Source organism: Budorcas taxicolor, chromosome 7, assembly GCF_023091745.1.
Source record: "Budorcas taxicolor isolate Tak-1 chromosome 7, Takin1.1, whole genome shotgun sequence".
In the NCBI taxonomy this organism is placed as follows: domain Eukaryota; kingdom Metazoa; phylum Chordata; class Mammalia; order Artiodactyla; family Bovidae; genus Budorcas; species Budorcas taxicolor.
Window position 1 is genome coordinate 37,939,403 of NC_068916.1, and position 20,789 is coordinate 37,960,191.

The 20,789-nt window shown below is 49.8% G+C and overlaps 1 protein-coding gene across 1 annotated transcript in view; it reads left to right on the plus strand.

The window, feature by feature from the left end:
• The window catches only part of CDHR2 (cadherin related family member 2), a 45,934-nt gene that overhangs the window by 9,042 nt on the left and 16,103 nt on the right, over positions 1-20,789 (plus strand). The window contains exons 2-16 of the mRNA XM_052643780.1: positions 6,320-6,386; positions 6,656-6,727; positions 11,211-11,350; positions 11,461-11,514; positions 12,765-12,854; positions 15,144-15,233; positions 15,633-15,758; positions 15,835-15,981; positions 16,063-16,138; positions 16,237-16,355; positions 16,497-16,730; positions 17,608-17,763; positions 17,846-18,007; positions 18,291-18,352; positions 18,616-18,859. Of these exons, the coding sequence (XP_052499740.1) occupies positions 6,320-6,386; positions 6,656-6,727; positions 11,211-11,350; positions 11,461-11,514; positions 12,765-12,854; positions 15,144-15,233; positions 15,633-15,758; positions 15,835-15,981; positions 16,063-16,138; positions 16,237-16,355; positions 16,497-16,730; positions 17,608-17,763; positions 17,846-18,007; positions 18,291-18,352; positions 18,616-18,859 (1,839 nt within the window). The remainder of the gene's footprint in view (positions 1-6,319; positions 6,387-6,655; positions 6,728-11,210; positions 11,351-11,460; positions 11,515-12,764; positions 12,855-15,143; positions 15,234-15,632; positions 15,759-15,834; positions 15,982-16,062; positions 16,139-16,236; positions 16,356-16,496; positions 16,731-17,607; positions 17,764-17,845; positions 18,008-18,290; positions 18,353-18,615; positions 18,860-20,789) is intronic.

A 20,789-nucleotide genomic window follows, 5' to 3' on the forward strand; every position in this document is an offset into this window, starting at 1 on the left:
GACCATTTCAGGGTGGTTCACTTGCATGGCTTGCTTACGTAGGTGGGCTTTGCCTGTCAGCTGGAGCTTGAAGGGCCTGTGGGCCAGGTGCTTTGGTTCCTCTCCACATGAACCTTTCCACGGAGCTGCCTGGGATCCCGTACAGCATGACTGCTGAGTCCCAAGAGGCAGGAAGGGGAAACTCCCAGTATCATGAGACCTGGGTCTGGAAACTGGCACAATAGAATAAATATTTTATTGATCAGTCAGTGAACCTGCCCAGATGTCTTAAGCATAAAACATGTAGATTTTTATTTTTTTAATTGAGATATAGTTGATGTACAATATTGTATGTTTCAGGTATAAAACATAGTGATTCATAACCTTTAAAGGTTATATTCCATTTCTAGCTATTACAAAATATTGGCTATATTCCCTGTGTTGTACAATATATCCTTTTAGCTTATTTGTTTTCTACCTAGTAGTTTGTACTTAGTCCCCTACCCTTTTCTTGCCCCTCCCCTTACCTGTCTCCACTGGGAAACACTAGTTTCCTGGTCCTGTACCTGTTTCTTTTTTGTTATGTTCACTAGTTTGTTTTATTTTTTAAATTCTATATAAATTCTATATTGTATAGTGTTTGTCTTTCTCTGCCTGACATTTCATTTAGTACAATACCCTCCAAGTCCACCCATGTTATTGTAAATGGCAAATTTTCATTCTTTTTTATGGATGAATAATATTCCATATACATGCCACATCTTCTTTATTCATTCATCTGTTGTTTGTTGATAGACAGGTTGCTTCCATATTTTGGCAATTGTATGTGATACTGCTGTGAACACTGGGTTGCATTTATCTTTTTGAATTAGTGTTCATTTTTTCAGATATATCCTCAGGAGTAGAATTTCTGGATCATATGGTAGTATTTTTTAGTTTTTTGGTACTATTTAATGGTACTTTAATGGTACTATTTTTAATTTTTTGAGAAACCTCCATGCTGTACTCCATAATGGCTGCACCAATTCACATTCCCACCAACAGTGTACAAGGGTTCCCTCTTCTCCACATTCTCATCAACATTTGTTGTTTGTGTTCTTTTTGATGATAGCTGTTCTGACAGTTGTGAAGTGATATCTCACTGTGGCTTTAATTTGCATTAATCTGAAGATGCTCAGTACTGAACATCTTTCTGTGTGCCTGTTGGCCATCTGTATGTCTTCTTTGGAAAAATATCTATTCTCATCTTCTGCCCATTCTTTAATTTTTTTTTATATTAAGTTGTGTGAACTGTTTATGTATTTTGGATACTAAGCCATCATCAGTCACATCATTTACAAACATTTTCTTCTATTCCATATGTTGTCTTTTCTTTTTGTCAATGGTTTCCTTTTCTGTACAAAAGCTTTTAAGTTTAATTAGGTCCTGTTTGTTTATTTTTACTTCTGTTTCCTTTACTTTAGGAGACAGATCCAAAAAATATTGCTACAATTTATGTCAAAGAGTGTTCTGCCTATGTTTTTTTACAAGGAGATTTATGATTTCCAGTCTTGCATTTAGGTCTTTAATCCATTTTGAGTTTATTTTATATATATGGTGTGAGAATTTTCTAATTTCATTCTTTCACATGTACCTATCCAGTTTTCCCAGTGCTGGTTATTGAACAGACTGTCTTTTTTCCATTGTATATTCTTGTGGGACTCTTTTTCTTGACTGTGCTGCATGGCTTGTGGCAATTTAGTTCGCTGGACAGGAATTGAACCCAGGGCTTTGGCAGTGAAAGCTTGGCGTCCTAACCATTGAACTGCCAGGTAATTTCCTGAGATTTTTAATTTATGCAGATGATGGAGTGATGACCTGGAGAAGCTAAACCCATTGAAGGAAGATTTTATTACTCACTGTTCCCTAGAGGAAAGGGGCTGCCACACGATGCTGGGCCACATGGGGAAGCCCCAGGGTTAGCCAGGAGGCAGGAGGGGCCAGGGGAGAGCAGGGCTCAGAGCACTCACTGCGTTTTCCATGGGAAGGAAGGTGGGAAGGAAGCTGTAGGTTAAGCAGCTGAATAGGCTCAAGATTGGACAGTTTGCCTAATTTTGGCAGCTCATAGGAGTTCCCCTTAGTCATCTAGTACCTGGCGCTGGGGAGATTTAAAGCACCAGGAATATTGACTTGGTGTGTAAGGGTTGATAAAGGTGGCAGTTGGGAGTACAGGCTTTGAACTGGTTGGTTTATAAGCAGGCAAATCATTTGTTATCTCTAGGAGTTAGCTAGCCCTGAGAGGCAAGCAGCCTCTCCCAGATCAGCAAGGCCTCTGAGATGTTAAATCATAAAATACAGAAAAGAAAAACACGATGAATGCACCAGATTCAAGTGGAGCTGTTCTCATCTACTGCTAGGAGGAATGTTAGAAAGGCTACAGCCCACTTTATCTGCCAGACCGCCTAAGGTCGTGTCCCTTTACTGCACCCTCACAATGCCCAGATTCTCTTCCTTCATAGCACTTAGTGCAGTAAACAATTAGACAACTTTTTCCTTGCTTGTTTGGAACTGAAAGTATTAGTCGTCTGACTCTTAGTAACCCAATAGACTGTCGCCCGCCAGTCTCGTCTGTCCATGGAATTCTCCAGGCAAGAATACCAGAGTGGGTTGCCATTCCCTTCTCCAGGGGCTCTTCCCAACCCAGGGACTGAACCCAGGTCTCCTGCATTGCAGGCAAATTCCTTACCATCTGAGCCACGAGGGAAGCCTTGACTGTTACACTCACCATTGTATACCCAGTGCTGAGAACAAGGTCTGGCACATTGTGGATCTGGGACAGCCAATAAGTATTTGTTAGGGGAATGAATGGATCGGTCAGGGTATTCAGCACATAGTAGGTGCACCGGAATGTCAGCGTATTTTTTTCCACGTGGCTGTGTCAGGTCTCAGTTGTGGCAATGGGGTCTTCGCTGAGGTCTGTAAGGTCTTTCCTTGTGGTGAATGGGCTCTCTATTGCTGCATGTGGGCTCCAGACTGCATGGGCTCAGTTGCTCCATGCATGTGGTCTTAGTTCCCCAATCAGAGATTGAACCCATGTGCCCTGCTTCGGAAGGTAGATTCTCTCTCTGTTTCTTTTATTAACTAATTAATTAATTTTTGGCTGCATTGGGTCTTCGTTGCTGTGTGGGCTTTCTCTAGCTGTGGCGAGCAGGGGCTAAGCTTTGTTGCGGTGCACTGGCTTCTCATCGTGATAGCGTCTCTTGTTGCGGAACTTGGGCTCTGAAGCACAGGCTCTCGTTCTGACACATGGACTTAGTTGCTCTGCAACATGTGGACCCTCCAAGACCAGGGATTGAACCAGTGTCCCCTGCATTGGCAGGTGGATTCTTTACCACTGGACCACTCAGGAAGTCCTGTTAGCAGATATTTAAAGTTACCAACCCTGTCAATGCCTCAGCAGGTCTGGGCAAAGTGGGGGCAAAGATAACTCTGAGTTAAAGAGGGAAGGCTCAGGCTGGAACTTGATGGCAGGTTGCGGCAAGTCAAGCCCAGAAGAGAGTAGCCAGATTGGAGCCAGGGTCCCTCTGGCCATCTCAGGGCGACTGACTGAGAGGGGCTTATGAAGTGACCAAGGCTGGCCAGGGCAGAATATGAGGTGTACCTTTATTCTGCCATGATAATAAGAAAAAAAAATTGCTGACGTTTTTGGCTCACTTACTTTGAGCCAGGCACAGTGGAAGCCTCCCACAGACCTTGTACTGTAGGTGCTATTATTATTTCCAGTTTACAGATGGGGGAGCTGAGGCCCAGAAAGGTTAAGTTACTTGCCCAAGATTACACTGAATTTGCACCCAAGCTCTCTAGCCTATATGCTTACCTCTCCCACCTGGCCCCCTCTCTCAGGTGTGTTCCACGTCAGGCCACTGGGGTTACAGTGATTCATAGGCACACTCATTCATTCAATTCAGAAATGCCCCCTGAGCTTGCTATGGGCTCATCCCTGGGCTTGGTCCTGGGATCAGAGAGATGAATCAGACCTGGACCTTACCTTCACATCTCTCCTGGTCTGAAAGGGAGAGGCTGATCTGCAAAAAGATAATGGGCCCTGAGAGCCACAGAGTTCAGGCTGGGATCTGAGCAGCACCTCGTGAGGTCTCTGGGCTGGCACAGGAATTCAGCTCCTCCCTGGAACATTGAACGGAACATAACCCTGCAACTGCTCACCAGGGAGGACCAGGCAGCAAGGAGAGGGAGGGCATTCCAGAAAGAGGACACTTCATATGCAGAGTAAGGGAAAGCGGGGTGGTCTCCGTAGGGAGAGGTGTGAGGGAGGGAGGTAGGGCATGGTTAGAGAGGAAGCTGGGCGAGGGTGGGGGGGAGCGGCGGGGAGGGCAGTGGCAGCAGCTCTCAGGGTGTGGATGGTCCCTGTGAAGCCTTTTTGTGCAGTTTGGCAAAAGGAGCCATTGTAAGGTTTGGAGCATGTGAGAGAGGTGATTAGAGGAAGTGAGGAGGGTAATTTTGGTTGAGAGGACTGGATTAAAGAGAAGGAAGGGAAGGAGCCCTTGAGGAGGGCTGAGCCGGGGAGAGAAGAAGCCTGCTGTAGGATGGAGAATAAATGTAAGATTTGCAGGAATTGGATTGAAAGCAGGGCATTCAGGAGAGGGGACATCAAGGGTGATGGGGAAGTGGGTGTCCCTGAGGTGGGAACTCAGAGGAGGGGTGGGCGATGGGAGGGAGAGGCCTTCTGGTTTCTGGTCAAGGTTCAGCTCTGGAAGCCCTTCTGCTCTCCATGGAGGGCCCGTCATAAGGAGCCCACTGTGGGTTGGGGTCCCTCCCTCTTGGTTCTCTCAGAGCTTTGGAGCCAGGCTCCTCTGGAAAATGGCAGGCCACTGGCCTCAGCCGCACTGGGGCAGGACAGGGAGCTGCCTGGGACCCAGTTAGGGTGCCTGACAATGACCGTGTTCTTTGGGGTACTTTTATTTTTCTTTATTTATTGATTTTTAGGGCTTCCCAGGTGGCCCTAATGGTAAAGAACCCTCCTGACAATGCAGGAGATGCAAGAGATGTGGGTTTGACCCCTGGGTTGGGAAGATCCCCTGGAGGAGGGCACGACAACCCACTCCAGTATTCTTGCCTGGAGAATCCCCACAGACAGAGAAGACTGGCAGGCCACAGTCCACGGGGTCACAAAGAGTCAGACAGGACTGAAGTGACTTAGCACACATGCACGCATTTATTCTTAACTGAAGGATAATTGCTTTACAGTATTGCATTGATTTCTACCAAACATCAGCATGAATCAGCCATAGTTTTGCGCACTTTACAGCTTCAATTTGTCTTTGGAAAAGTTCACGTATTCACTTAGCACACAATTCAAAAGGCACAAAAGGCTATACAGAACAACGTCCTGTTTTATGGAATAATTACACAGATGCAGGCATGCGCACACTTTCTTGACAGAGAGCAAGGAATGTCTGTGGAACTATCTTGCTCTCCCTTGGCTTTGGTGCCCATCATCTTTTGGGATGAAAGACCCTTGGCACTTCAGGCATCTCTTGATGATAGTGAATCCAAGTCCCCCTCTTCCTGGATGAAGGACAGCTTGCAATGTAAGACGACCAAGAAGACTGGGCCAGGCAGGGTCTTCCAAAGGTCCCTGCCCAGCTCTCAGCAAGAGGAGCACAGAGTCCTTCCCATACTGACTTGACCAGGGACCTCTCTGCTACGGACATCTTCCAGGGCTGGGGTTCCGTGGAGCACACTTTGAGAAAGGATGCCAAGGCAGCCATTTGTTGTGTCAGCATGTAGGACAAAGGCCCCCGCCCACCCGTAGAGTCTCTGGATGGTCCTGGACAAGTCGCAGTCCCTCTCTAGGCCCCTGATTTTAGCTTGGACACTTCAAATAGGCAGGGCAGCATAGTGGTTGAGGGAATGGATTCTGGAGTCCACCTGTGTTCAGAGCAGGGTCTTGACGCCGACTCTGTGTGGCCTCAGGCAAGCCCCCTCCTCTCTCAGACTTGGTTCTTTAGCAGTCACTTTGTCGTTGCAGGAATAAGATTGCGCATCCAGTCTGCCTGGGGCCAGGCCTGCTACACAGTGGACCCTGAACTCTGGGGTCAAGTTCAGGCTCAGTCTCAGGCTGAAGCTCTAGACCAGGCCCAGCTACCCTGCCCTCCCTCTCATGCCAACACCTCTTCCCCTCCCGGGGCACATCTGGCAAATGGGCAGAGTTTGATAGGGGCCTGGGGGAGAACCTTAAGTGATGGTGGTGAGTGGGCCAGGGCTGGACCCACAGACAAGGCTCCACCAGACGAGGGAGGCCTGGGTTCCGGAGCCCCTTTCCTGGCGTCTCTTCCTGCAGGTCCCTCCAGATATGATGGGGTGGCCGTGGCTGTCCTGCCTCTTGCTTCCTGTCCTTGTGGTGTCTGGTAGGTACCTCCCCTCTCTCATCAGCACTAACCAGGGGCCCTCAGCAGAACCCTCTAGAAGGGCAGGCTGCTCCATCAGCAAAAACCTAGTTCCTACAGCCCAGCTCTATGCTTGGCTGCCGTGGGGAGGCCTGGGGAGGAATCCAGCCCCAGACTGGTGAGCTGGGCTGAAGGCCGGCTGCTGGGACTGGGACAGGCTCCCTTGGGGGTAGATGGGGTTCAGTCTTTCCAGAGGTGTCCCAATGTCCCCGCACCCCTTGTCCCTGCAGTGGCGGCCAATACAGCCCCAATGTTTGCGGCCAACATGTCGACAGTGAGCCTGCCCGAAGACCTGCCAGTCGGTGAGTACGAGTTCCTGTGCCCAGATCGTGCCAAACCCTTACCCATAAGAGGGCCCGGGGTCCCCTGTGGGCTTGCTCCCCATCCCTGCAGCTCCACAGCAGCTCATGCGGCAAAGATGGCCCGAAGGGAGTTTGTTCCAGAAGTTTCTTCTTTTCAGCTTTTTGGTCAAAGACCCTCACACAGCATCAAATAATTAAGACCCACCCCAAGAGAACACCCCTCCTGCTTCCCATCTCTTTCAGGCTTTCTGATTTCCCTAGGGAGAAAGTACCCATTTGGTACCATTCTTCTTCTATCTCTCTCACTTGCTCATCTTCCTCCATCCCTTGCTATTTTTTTTTTTCTTAAACAGACAGAGAGCAGACTTGAGGCTCAGCGCCTTTCACGGACACATTTCATCAGAAGTCGACACTTTTGCTTTGTTTTTGTTGTCTTTGTAGTTATCTTCCATCTGTGGCGAGTGAGACAGGTTTTCCATGTACACTAACAATCTAAAGTTCGCTTCTAAAATAAATGTATTTGCATAAAACAGTAAGTCAGTTAAAAGCAGGGTCATAAATAATGAGACACGGTTGGTAGCAAAGATCTTGGCAGTGCAGAGGAGTGAATGACGTTCACAAAGCAGTGTTTTGGATGAAGCCACAGGGACTGGATGCCAAATTCCCAGCAGGCAGGATGGGGGTTGAAGAAGCTGAGAGGATAGATGGCTGCATTCACTGGGATATAGGGTCAGCTGCGCAGAAAGTGTTAGTCGCTCAGTTGTGTATGACTCTTTGTGATCCACGGACTGCAGACCCCCAGGCTCCTCTGTCCATGGAATTCACCGGGCGAGAATACTGGAGTGGGTAGCCATTCCCTTCTCCAGGGGACCCTCCCAATACAGGGATGGGACCCAGGTCTCCTGCACTGCAGGCAGATTCTTTACTGTCTGAGCCACCAGGGAAGCCCTAGCTGCTCATAACAGACCCCAAATAATAGAAGTGTAAACAAGGCCAAGGTTTACTGTTCTCTTACATAGTCTCCCAGAGCAGTGAGCTCAGGGCTGCTGGAGGGTCTGTTCAGTCAAGCTGGTTCTTGCTCTCTGCTTTGGGTGTCAGGGACCCTCCTTCCATTTCTAGGTTCTGCCTCCCCTGTGGCGTGGACTTCATCCACAGGGTCCCAGATGGCTAGGGCCACACCCTATTCCTGTGAGAAGTTGGGGGAGGAAAGGGCCAGGAAGGCTCACTTCTTTCTCCCAAGGACAGGCCTCCAGATTTCACACACGTTGTATCTGCCCACATCTCATTGGCCAGAACTTAGCTTCATGCCCTAGCTGAAAGGCGACTGGAGAAATGAGGGCTTTTGTTATTTCAGTTACCCATGTGCCCAGCTCAAACTCTGGGGTTCTATTTGTCTAAGAGAAAAAGGGGGTGTGAATACTGGGGAACAATTTAGTCCTTGTTGCAGTGTCAGATATCCAAAGCTACCAGATGATGCAAGAGACGGCGTCAAGAAAGCTGAAATCCAGAGTCTGCCTTGGGGTCCAGAAGCCCAGGTCTGGGTACACGAAGAGAGGGTGGGCGATGGGCTTTGCAGCCACAAGGGCTGCATCCATTTGCATGTGGCTGTCAGGACAGCATAAGGGTTATATTAATAAAGATTTAGAGGCCAAGATGAGGGAGGTGATAGTCTCATTAAATCCTGAGATGGCACAATCCTCCCTGGAGGACTGGGCTGAGGTTAAACTATTCGATATCTATGAATGCAACAGAGAAGTAGTATATATGTGTTAATGGTATTTTACACACGTTTTCATAGCTGTTTCAGTTCAGTTCAGTCGCTCAGTCGTGTCTGACTCTTTGCGACCTCATCAATCACAGCACGCCAGGCCTCCCTGTTCATCACCAACTCCCAGAGTTCACTCAGATTCATGTCCATCGAGTCAGTGATGCCATCCAGCCATCTCATCCTCTGTCGTCCCCTTCTCCTCCTGCCCCCAATCCCTCCCAGCATCAGAGTCTTTTCCAATGAGTCAACTCTTCGCATGAGGTGGCCAAAGTACTGAAGCTTTAGCATCATTCCTTCCAAAGAAATCCCAGGGTTGATCTCCTTCAGAATGGACTGGTTGGATCTCCTTGCATGGATAAACACACACACACACACACACACACACACACACCCCCTTCCAAACAAATGTCACAAATACATGTAATCCAAATGCCCTCATGATCTCCATTCTCTTGGGTAACCCTTTAAAATCAAGTAGGATCTCAGCCAGACCAAATGAGGGTCTTTTTAAAATATAAAATTTACTCATCTATGTGTCTTGGTTGTGCTGGGCCTTTGTAGCTGCATGCAGGCTTTCTCTAGTTGTGGCGAGAGGAGGCTACTCCTCGTTGTGGTGCTCGGGCTTCCCCCTGTGGAGCTTCTCTTGTTGCGGAGCGCAGGCTCCAGGCACACAGGCTGCAGTAGTTACAGCAGGCTGGCTCAATAGTTGTGGCTTACAAGCTTAGTTGCTCCGTGGAGTGTGGACTCTTCCCGGACCAAGGATCACATCCGTGTCCCCTGTTGGCAGGCAGATTCTTATCCACTGTACCACCAGGGAAGTCCCAAGGGTCTTTTCTTCTGTAACCCCGGGGCCCCCTCTCTGGGCTTTCTTAAACCAAAGGGCAATTTTTTCCTTTCTGAGATGAATTCCATGGCTCTCTAGGGATGAGAAAGCATTTTCAGTCAGGTTTTTAAAAAATGTTATTTAGACCTTTTATTTTGAAGTATAGTATATGTAAATGTACAGGGAAGTACACTCCCTGGTGGCTCAGATGGTAAAGAATCTGCCTGCAATGCGGGAGACCCAGGTTCGACCCCTGTGTTGGGAAGATCCCCTGGAGGAAGCCATGGCAACCCAACCCAGTATTCTTGCCTGGAGAATCCCCATGGACAGAGGAGCCTGACGGGCTACTGTCCATGGGGTTTCAAAGAGCTGGACACGACTGAGCCACTTTCACTTCAACCGCCAGGAACACCTACACCTCAACCCCCTCTCTCCCCTTCTCGTCACTTTCCATCCTGCATAAGACCTGTTTTCCTGACACTAACACTAACACTGTTTACTAGTTTAGTTCTGTCAAGCAGACTCTTTTTTCTCCAGACTTCAAAAAATACATTGTATTTTAAATATCAAATTCGAGTTTAGTAACAGAGACCTAATATATGTCTTTTATTTCATAGCTCTTATTATTTGTTACATTTGACTTTTTTCAGGCAGACTTTTAGAAAAGCATTTTCTCCCTGATCCATCTTTCTGTGACCAGGGACACGTGTACAGAGAAAAATTTATACATACCCACTCACCTCCCATATTTCCTTGAGTATAAGAGCCATATCAGTTTACACCTTGGCATTTCTGAGTCAGGATGTATCTTATATTTGAGATAGTCACTTAACACAGAATGACTCCCCACCCTCATCCCAGCATGCTTTAACTTGACAGGGTGTCTCACAGCAGAGGAAACGCAACGTAGACACCAACATTTTCCTAGCCCGATGGTCTTCCTGGAGGAGGGGGGCTGGGTGGGGAGAGACCGAGGTTTCCAAGGAGTTTCTGGAAGAGGCAAGACTGATCAAAGGGCAGGCTCCAGGTGTGTTGCCCAGAGTGTCCCTGAAGGGCCATCGTGGGCAAGAAGGAGCAAGCTGGTTCTCTGAGACACTCAGGCTTCAGGCTGACCCCACCATCACGTCACCATTCTAGCATTTTTGCCTTTGTGGGCCTCTTCTGTAATTAAAAAGAACAAGATATAATTGACATACAACGTGATATTAGCTTCAGGTGTACAACATAGTGATATATTTGTATATATTTCAAAATAATTACCCCAATAAGTCTAGCTAATATCTGTTACCACACATAGTTACAGAATATTTTTCCCTTGCTGTGAGAACTTATAAGACCTACTCTCTCGGCAACTTTCGAATACCAAATACAGTATTATTAATTATAGTCACCATGCTGTACATCGTATCCCCAGGATTTATTTATTTTATAACTGAAAATTTGTACCTTTTGACCCTCTTCACCCATTGTTCAGTCTCCTCACCCCATGTCTGGGAACCACCAGTCTGCTCTCTGAATCAATGAACTTGGATTTCTGGTTTCAGATCCCACGTGTGCGTGAGATCATCATGCAATATCTGTCTTTCTCTGACTTTTTCCCCTTAGCTGAATGCCCTCTTCAGGTCCATCCATGTTGCGAATGGCAAGACTTCATTCTTTTTTTTTATGGCTGAAAATATTCCATTTTGTACAAAATGTACAAAATATTCACACACACACATGTATACCACATCTTCTTTATCCACTCATCCATTGATAGACATCCACTGATGTCTTGGCCCTCCTAATTTTAAAAGAAGTTAAATGTACCTGCGGGCCTCGTGGGCAGCTTGGACAGGCCAGCATCAAGCTAGGTGGCCGTGGACCCTGGGCATTCCCTGTCCCATCTGCAGGTGCCGAGGCCTTCTGGTTGGTAGCTCGGGACCAAGAAAATGACGAGCTGGAATATGGGATTAGTGGCTCCAATGCCTACTTCTTCAGTGTCACTTCAAATACTGGGGAAGTGAAGCTGGCCAGCCTTCTGGACTATGAGGTAAAGGAAAACAGCTTGGGAAGGCCTTCTGAGGGGCAGGGTGGTGGGCAGGGCCCTGGTGGATGCCCAAACAGGGCTCACCTTGGTGCCTGTCTCTCTGCCCACTGCAGACACGCTACTGGTTTGCCATCACCATCTCCGTGAGCGACAGCTACAACAACCGAGTGAGTCAGCGGGGGAGGGAAGGGTGATGGTCCCAGGATCAGAGGGCAGGGGCCTGAGGGTCCGCGGCTAGTGGTGTCCCGACCTCAGACAAGCAGAGCGAGCCTCGGCTAACAAAGAACAAACTGAATGTTTATTTTTATCAAAATTATACTTGTCCCTTTTTCATCATACAGTATTACCAAGATTTTAGTATTTACTACTAATTTGTTTTAATTATATGCATATGTGTATATATATTTATGGTGTATCTATTTTGCATATCTACTGCTTATAGATATACTGTTTGTATATTTGCATATCTGCTGTTATCATGAATTACATTATTAATTCATATTAATGCATGTATTAGTAAGAAAACAGACACCAAATAACTCCCTACCTTCTCTCCACTGAGATCATCATCTTCAACTCCTTTGACTAATGGGCTGGTCTCAGTGTTCATGTTTCTCAATAACACACTTATAGAGCTATGTCTGTGTCTGTGAAAGTTGGGGGTTTTCTCTTTATGACCTATTCCTTAAAACCTATACATTAAAAGATGACTTGGATATTCATAATTACTTTCTCTCTGTAAGAGAGATACTTTCTCTCTGTAATACTTCCCAACCCACTCCCATCTAAAGTATCCACCATCACTGTGTTTTTCATCCCTTGCTAAGCACTGGCATACATATATGCATCCATAGCAGAAAGATTGTAGTTTTCAGTGTATTTTCTTAAACCCGAATGGAATCCTGCTGCCTTTATGGTCTTGCACTGACTTGTCCACTCAACAGTCAGCTTTGGAGCCTTTCTGAATCTGCACACAAGTCTCCCATTTCCTGTATGTCTATGGCCCAGTGTGGGGACCTACCATGGTGCTTAGTTGGTCTCCTCAACACTTATGTTGTTCACAGCTTTACTTTGTGGCTAACAAAGCTAAAAGGAAGATTCTAGTAATAAGACTGCTATGTCTTAGATTTCTTAAATGACCTAATGAACTCTCCAGTGGTTCAGCAAACATGTGGGAAGAGAGAGAGAGAAACTAAATAAGGGGTAAATCTGCATGAAGAGTATCAGGAGTTCTTTGTTCTGTACTTGCAACTTTTCTGGCATTTGAAATGGTATCAAATAAAGAGTCAACCCAGACACTGCCTGATTGTTCTCCTGAGACGCTATGCCAACTTGCATTCCTGTCCAGGCACTCCTGAATTTGTTTTCTCAAACTCCCACGTTTTCTGGCTCACCTGGGCTTGCTTCTCACTTGCAGGTGCAGAGGGAAATGCAGGTGATCGTAGAGGACAGAAACGACAATGCGCCTGTTTTCCAGAGCATAAGCTTCTCCACCAACGTCAGCGAGGTAACATCTGCCTTACCAGGGTGGGTGTATAGAATGCAGACATCCCACAAATCTGCTCAGAGTGGAAAGGACTGGAGACAGTCAGCAGGTCATCCAGGATTGGGAAGAGTGCCTCCTAGAAAGGGCAGCCGCAGGAACCAAATTCAGGGGGTTGCATGTGACCCCATGTACAATAGTTACAAGCAACATTTTTCAATCCATCACACTGGATTGGAGTTCTTTAAGTTATGATCATCCCAGGTGGAGAGGAAGAAATTGATTTTCTCATGTGTCTGGACATGTGAATGGTCTATCTGGCTTCAAACATGGCTGGATCTAGGCACTCGAGCCAGTCATCAAGAAGAGACTTCTTTCCACCTTGCACCTCTGTGAGTCTTGCTGCCTTCATCCTGGGCCTGGGGGAGAAGTTCTCTCTCGTGATGATGAAAGTGCCCCCAGCAGCTCCAGGCTCACATCCCACTGGCTTTGAATTGCAACACAGACTGTCTCTTTCTCAGTGGTCCCAACCCACACCCCAGGGCTGACTCTCACTGACCCATTTTGGGTCACGTGCACATGCCAGCATTGTTTGCTGGGCTTCCCAGGTGGCTCTAGTGGTAAAGAATCCACCTGCAATGCAGGAGATATGAGACCCAGGGTTGATCCCTGGGTCGGGAAGATCCCCTGGAGAAGGAAATGGTAACCCACTCTAGTATTCTGGCTTGGAAAATCCTGTGGACAGAGGAGCCTGTTGGGCTACAGTCCATGGGGTCACAGAGTCGGACATGACTGAAGCGACCTAGCATGCATGCATGTCCATCAGCTGAGGGGTGCGGCATGCTCCAGTTGTCAAAGTTGGCATCATGGGCCTTCCCCTTCAGCAAGGGTGACAGCTTGACTTGAACTGCTTGGGCAGGGAGGAGGTTCTCCAGTGGTCCACAAGCAGGAAACACACCACTCCTGAGTCTTCATTACTACACGGATTCAAAGACCTGAGGGGTGTGCCCTACCCCCCAGGCCAGACAAGAGGCTGGTGAGGCCCAGACAGACCTTCAACACGCTCTGATCGAATGCCTACTATGTGTCTGGCACTGTCCTTGGTGCTGAAGATATCTGGAGATGATAGACTTGGTTGCCACCCTCAGTAGCTCACATTGTAGTGAAGATCACAGATACTAATGAACAAAACATTAAACAGATAGGATTATTTCAGAGGGTATTGTGCTCAGTGAAGAGCACAATGGGCTGCTTCCAGGTTGAGCCAGTCAGGAAAGTCTTCTCTGGGTGGGTGACATCTGAGCAGAACTAAATGTCAAGGAGCCTGCCTGGGCTGCTTCAGGAAAAGGATTTTCCAGGCAGGGAATAGCAACTGCTCTGAGGTGTGAATCAGCCTGGAGAGTTGTAGGCATAGCAAGAAAGCAGCTGTGGAAGGAGGGTGGAGTGTGAGGAACAGGTGAGGTCAGAGAGGTGGGCCTGACCCCAGAGGTCCATGGAGGCAGTCTGGACTATATTCTGAGTGGAATGGGGAAACCACTGGTGGATTTTGAGCATGAGAGTGATGTGGTCTGGTTCAGGATTTTCAGAGATCTCTCTGGCCCCCTTGTGGAATTAGTGAGTGTGGACAGGTCCTGGGGCAAAGGCATCCAAAAGAAACTTTCAGCTCTGAAGAGTACTGTCTGCAACCTGGGCTGGAGGCTACAGAGAACCCACAGGGAAGTTTAAGCAGGGGAGTGGCAAAACCTGAGTTCTGGAATGATCATTTATACTGGCCCTGAGGGGCTCAGCAAATCAGAAGCTAGTTCATGTGGTGAGGGGGCTGCATTGGAGAGAGGAGACGGGGGAACTCTGCTTCCTGCCGATGTCCAGATGCCCCCAGAGGCCCAGCCCAGGGGAAAAAAAGGGGGCACCTGTGGAACAAACACTGGGCTTCAGGTTCTGGAAGGTCTGTCACGCTCCCCGTGGTAGGGCTGTGGGCCCTGGAACTCCAGGTTGGAGCATGTGCTTGGGCATGAAGAAAATGGATTGGAAAAAAAAAAGAAAGAAAATGGATTGGAACTCAGAGTTGATGAAACCTTTTGTTATAGAGGGGCTTCCCTGGTGGCTCAGAGGTTAAAGCATCTGCCTACAATGTGGGAGACCTGAGTTCAATCCCTGCGTCCGGAAGATCCCCTGGAGAAGGAAATGTCAACCCACTCCAGTATTCTTGCCTGGAGAATCCCATGGACAGAGGAGCCTGGTAGCCTCAGTCCACAGGGTCGCAAAGAGTCGGACACGACTGAGAGACTTCACTTTCACTTTCTTTTGTTACAGACCCTGCCGGTGGGCTCCGTGGTGTTATCTGTGCTGGCCACAGACAAAGACACAGGCTCGTCCGGCGCGGTGGTATACTCCATAGAAAATGTGAGTGTGTATGGTCCACGTGGAAGTGTGGGCGCTGCCGCTCCTCATGGCCACCAGGGGGCAGCATCTCCCACACAACCTGCAGGCACCTTGCAGACCAGGAGCTCTGCCATGGCCCAGCCCTGGTCCCCACACAGTTCTCTGGCCCCCTCTGGCCCCATTTGGTCAGTCGCCTAAGAAGGGTACCTGCTGAAGACCGAACCCTTCTCCCCACCCTCTCACCCAGAGTGCTGAGGCAGTATCTCGCCCACTTCTCAGAGGCAGAAACTGAGTATCGGAGAGGTTACGTGACATGGTGAGGTCAAGAGCAGAGCCAGGATTTGACCCCAGACCTCTGAGAGCAGGTCCTGGGGGCAGAGCCATCCTGGGGCAGCCTGGCCTGACTGTGCTGTGCCTCAGGTCATTCCTGCCACGGAGGGCAGTGAGTACCTCTTCAGGATCCTACCCAATGGTTCCATCATCCTCAATGGCAGCCTCAACTACAACAGCAAGAGTTCCTTCTACCAGCTGGAGCTGAAGGCCTGTGTGAGTGGGGGCGCTGGAGGGGGCTGGGGGCATGGGGACCCGAGGCCCAGATTCATGGAGACCTGTCTCCCCGCAGGACTCGGGCGGCCTGTACAACAATCGCACCGTCTTCCAGTGCTCCTCATCTGTCTTCGTGTCCATCTCTGTAATCGACAAGCCAGACCTGGACCCCCAGTTTGTTCGGGAGTTTTACTCAGCCTCCGTGGCTGAGGATGCACCCCAGGTATGCTGGGCACCTGGGGGAGGGCCTGGGGGGAGCTGAGAGGTAGGGACGGGCCTGGCTCCCGACTGTGCCTCCCTGCAGGGAACCTCGGTGCTGAAGGTGGAAGCCATGGATGGTGACAGAGGCATCAATGACCCTGTGATCTACAGCATCTCCAGTGAGAACGGGGTGTCCCCAGGCTGGCGCTGGGCAAGCGGAGGGGTGGGGGCTCCTTCAGAGCCACTGGAAGGAGCTGTTCCTGCTGCCTCTTCCCAGATTCCACAAGGCCTGGCTGGTTTGATATTGGCAAGCAAGATGGGGTGATCACAGTCAACAGTCCCCTCGACAGAGAGCAACTGCTGGAGGAGGATGAGGAAGTGCAAGTGCAGGTCACGGTGAGTGAGGGGGCCACTGCCCCCTTTGCACCCCCACTCTCTGCACCCCACTCTCTGCACCCCCACTTTGATCTTTGATCTCAGCTCTTTCGGGATGCTGGTTCTCTGACCTCTGCCTTCCGGCTTCAACTCTGCTCTCAGGCCACCGAGATGCACCCCAACATCCACGGGCAGGAGGCCAAGGCGAGCATATGGGTCACGCTGAGAGTGACAGACGTCAATGACCACGTACCTGAGTTTTACAACTGCAGCCTCCAAGACTGCGCCTTCACTCCCGACGAGACTCAAGCCAACTTCACTGGCTACGTGGATGAGCACGCCTCCACGCGCATCCCCATTGAGGACCTCGCCATGGTGGTCTACGACCCAGACAAGGCAGGCACACCCAGATCATAGGCAGGGTGGGCGGAAGTGATGATGGGGGGTCACTGGGGAGGGGAGGTGGAGAGTGGCCAGCAGAGCACCGACCGTGGTACACAGTGTTGCAGTGAGTGACAGCGGTGCCAGCCACGGGTGGTGGTGATGATCAGAGTCTGAGTGACACTGGAACTGCTGAGTGATGCTGAGCTGGTGGGAGGTCTTGTGTTCAGGGCGGAGCTCAGTGGTGGGGAGTAGAAAGGCAGGACGCTGGGTAAGGTTGGGTGGAATGTCACTTTGTAGAGGTGTTGTGTAGAGGGTAGTGATGGGTAGATGGTGAAGTTGAGGGGAGCTGGTATTGGATATTGGGGGATGTGGGAGGTGTTGAGCACAGACGCTTCTAAATGGGTGTCAAATTGGAAGGTATTCTTGAGAGAGGTTGGTACTAAGTGGTGGATGATTTGGGTAGTACTGAACGCTGAATAACAACAGTGGTAGTGACAATGAGTTGATACAAAATGTTGAGTGGAGGATGATTTGGGGTGGTGGTGGTGGTTGGGTGGTGTGTGGAGTTTATGGTTGGCATTAAGTGGAGAGGCTATAGAGTAGAAGGGGCATGTGTGTAATGGGCCAATGTTGGGCACCGATGGTGTTTGGGGTTGGAGTGCATGGTGGAGGGTGGCTGGTATGGAAGACTCAAAGGGAGTGAGCGGTGTGTGTCCAGGCTCTGCAGCCCAGGCTGGGGCCCACAGTGCCTCAGGGAAGTCTTCTGATGAGCCCACGTCTACAGGAATGACCAGTCCACCCTCCCGGGGCCTGTGGCCAGGGACTGGGAGAAAGACGCAGGTGGGTACACTGCAGGACTGGGGTCCCTACTTACAGCCCACCTCTACAGGGCAACAACGGCACCTTCCTGCTGACCTTGGGGGGCCCAGATGCTGAAGCGTTCAGCGTCTCCCCGCAGCGGGCAGTGGGCTCAGTGGATGTGCAGGTGCTGGTGAGGGAACCGTCGCTGGTGGACTACGAGAGGCAGTCAGTGATGCTGGTGCAGGTGAGCGGTGCTTGGTGGCCCAGGGGGGGCCAGCCATGGGGTGCGCCCATCCCCATGCCGCTGCCTCTGCCTCTGTGCTTAGGTCACAGCCACTGACTCTGTCAGCGGGAACGCCTCTGTCGCCTCCGTGACCATCCACCTTCGAGACACCAATGACCACAGGCCCACGTTCCCCCTCAGCATGTACAACCTCAGTGTCTTCGAGCACAGTGCTGTTGGCTATGTGGTCACCGACAGCATCCACGTGAGTGACAGGGGACAGGGCTGGACTGGGCTGGGAGAGACGTGGAGATGGGCAGGCCTGGGGCTGTTCCTGCCAGAGTCTCTGCGTCATCTGGGGTCATCGGATTCCAGCAAGTGTGCATGTACATGTGAGTGTGCAAGGGTGAGCGTGTCAGTCTGAGTGCGTCAGGGGCTTCTCCCTTCGGCTCAGGAAGCAAGCCTGCCCTGTCCTCATCAACTGCATGGTCGGCAGCGAGGGCATGGCTTCCACTCAGTGTCCCATTACCTGTCTCTCTGCCTCACAGGCCTCCGATCCCGACACAGGAGAGGGGGGCCACGTCACCTACAGCCTGCTTCCAGGGAATGGGTAATGTCTCTGATGGGAGCGGGGCGGGTGGTAAGGGGGACCCAGGTTCGCCTCTCTGCCTCACAGTGGGGCTAGAGGAGCCAGATAAAACATAGGGTACCCAGTTACATTTCAATTTCAGATAAATAAATTATTCATTTTTTTTGGTTGTATAAGTAGGTTGCAAATATTCCACGGGACGTCCTAAAATACTTTTCATTGTTTATCTGAAATTCAAATTGAAGTGGACATCCTGTATCTTTTTTCGCTCCATCTGGCCGCAGGGCGGACATCTTTGCAGTGGATCCAGACTCGGGGAAGGTGACGGTGAGAAACCGCGAGCTGCTGGACCGGGAGAAGCAGGCCGTGTACTACCTCACACTGCAGGCCACGGACGGCGGGAACCTGTCGTCCTCGACCACGCTACAGATCCACGTGCTAGACGTCAATGATAACAGTCCTGTGGTCAGCGGCTCCTACAACATCTTTGTCCAGGAGGAGGAGGGAAATGTCTCCGTGGCCATCCAGGTGCGAGCTGGCCTGAAACTAGTGGGGGGTGGAGGGAAAAGGCCCAGGGCACCAAGCCTGGCTCTGTTGCCATGCTGGCCCTGTGCTGGAATCTGGGCTCTGCTGTGTGGCCCTGAGAAGTCACTCCAGTCTCTCTGGGCCTCCATTTCTTCTTTGGAAAATAAGGTCAATCATAGAACTTATTCCCAGGGTCATAAAGGATATAAAGTGCCGGCTAGCACACAGCGGGCCCTCAAAAACCACACTGCTCTTTAAAATGCAGGTCTCGGCCTCACTCCAAAAAGGATTTGGGAGGCTTAGATTTAAAAGTATCATAAAAGAAATGAAGAAAAAGAGAAAATAAACACAAATCCTGTCCAACTCTATGTGACCTCATAGACTGTAGCCTGTCAGGCTCCTCTATCCCTGGAATTCTCCAGGAAAGAATACTGGAACGGGTTGCCATTCCCTTCTCCATGGGATCTCCCTGACCCAGGGATTGAACCCAGGTCTCCTGCATCACAGGGAGATTCTTTACCATCTGAGCTACCAGGCGGTGTAAGCACAAAGGTAGGGTTAAACCCGAAGCCATACAATTGCTAGGAGAGGGCTGAAAACTCAGTTCTCAGCTTCATAATGGCCAGAGCAAAAATGGAAATGAGACCAGTGGCCAGATTCTCAGAGACGAGGAGATAAGAACCAACTGTTGGCTGCAGAGGAAGGCTGGGGAGAAGCTCCTGCACTGAATCATCTATAAGGAGGTCTTGTGAGAAGCAGGAAACAAAATCTTCAGAATGACAGTCACTTGGCCACGGGGCCCTCCCGTCTTTCTGGGGCTTGTGGTTTCCTGATCTCTTGACAACCTTGTGAAGTAGCTGTTCTAATGGTCCCCATTTCACAGAAGGAGAAAACAGGCTTAAAGAGGTTAAGTGACTTTTCTGTGGTTGTACAGCCAGCCAGTGGCAGTGCTGAAACCTGGGTCTTTCTCCATGCACCTCAATGCTTCTCACGCTGGTCTGAGAACTCTTTGGGGCCAGAGCATCTCAGGTATGCTGCTGGAACCACAGTGCCTGGTTTCAGCCCTGAGAAGTGCTTGGTGAATCAGCTGGCTTGAGTTCAGAGTGCTGAGGGATGAACAACCAGAGTTTTTCATTTCATAAACGAGATCCCGACAGATCTGAAACAAAAAGAGCTGAAGGTGGCGGTGTGCAGGGAGGAGATGAAAGAATTGGGTCCGAGTCAGACTAGCCCAGCTCTGGATTCAAAGCCACATTTGCTCAGCACCTACATGCAACAGGCCCTTTGCTGAGCCCTGGGTCCTCTGAGATGAATTCACCATAATTCCTGCTTCCAGGGAGGGTGGCAGCCCATTCTGCAAGGGTGTCACTTGTGCTGTATGCAAGGTGGCACAGGGCTGGGGGAAGCCCAGCGGAGGGACCAACCTGACCTGGAGTCAAGCAGACACGGTGTAGAAGGCATCCGTGTGTGTGCGCAAAGCCCTGATGGCAGGGGAGAGCCTCTTGGGCTCTCTGTGCCCAGTCACCCTAAAGGCACACCAAGCGTGTGCTCAGGAGCCTGGCAGGACAGGAATACACACACACACAGATTGGGTGAAGAATTTCAGCTACTTAAAAAAAAAAATAAAGCACCGAAGTAGTCATGATGAATCAGAATCTTGTTGGACTTCACACTTACTTTTTTTGGCTGCACCACATGGCCTGTGGGATCTCAGTCCCTCCCCTCCTCCCCACCCCCCCGGCCAGGGACTGAATCTGGGCTCCAGGAGGCAAAGTCCAGAATCGTAACCACCAGGCCACCACAGAATTCCCTTACACTTGTTTCTGTTGGTTTATTTTTACTTTTGACTGTCTGTAGTATATTGCCCCATACCTCTCACCTCACTAGAATATCAGCTCCACACGGGAACTGTCTTGATCACAGCTCTAGTCCC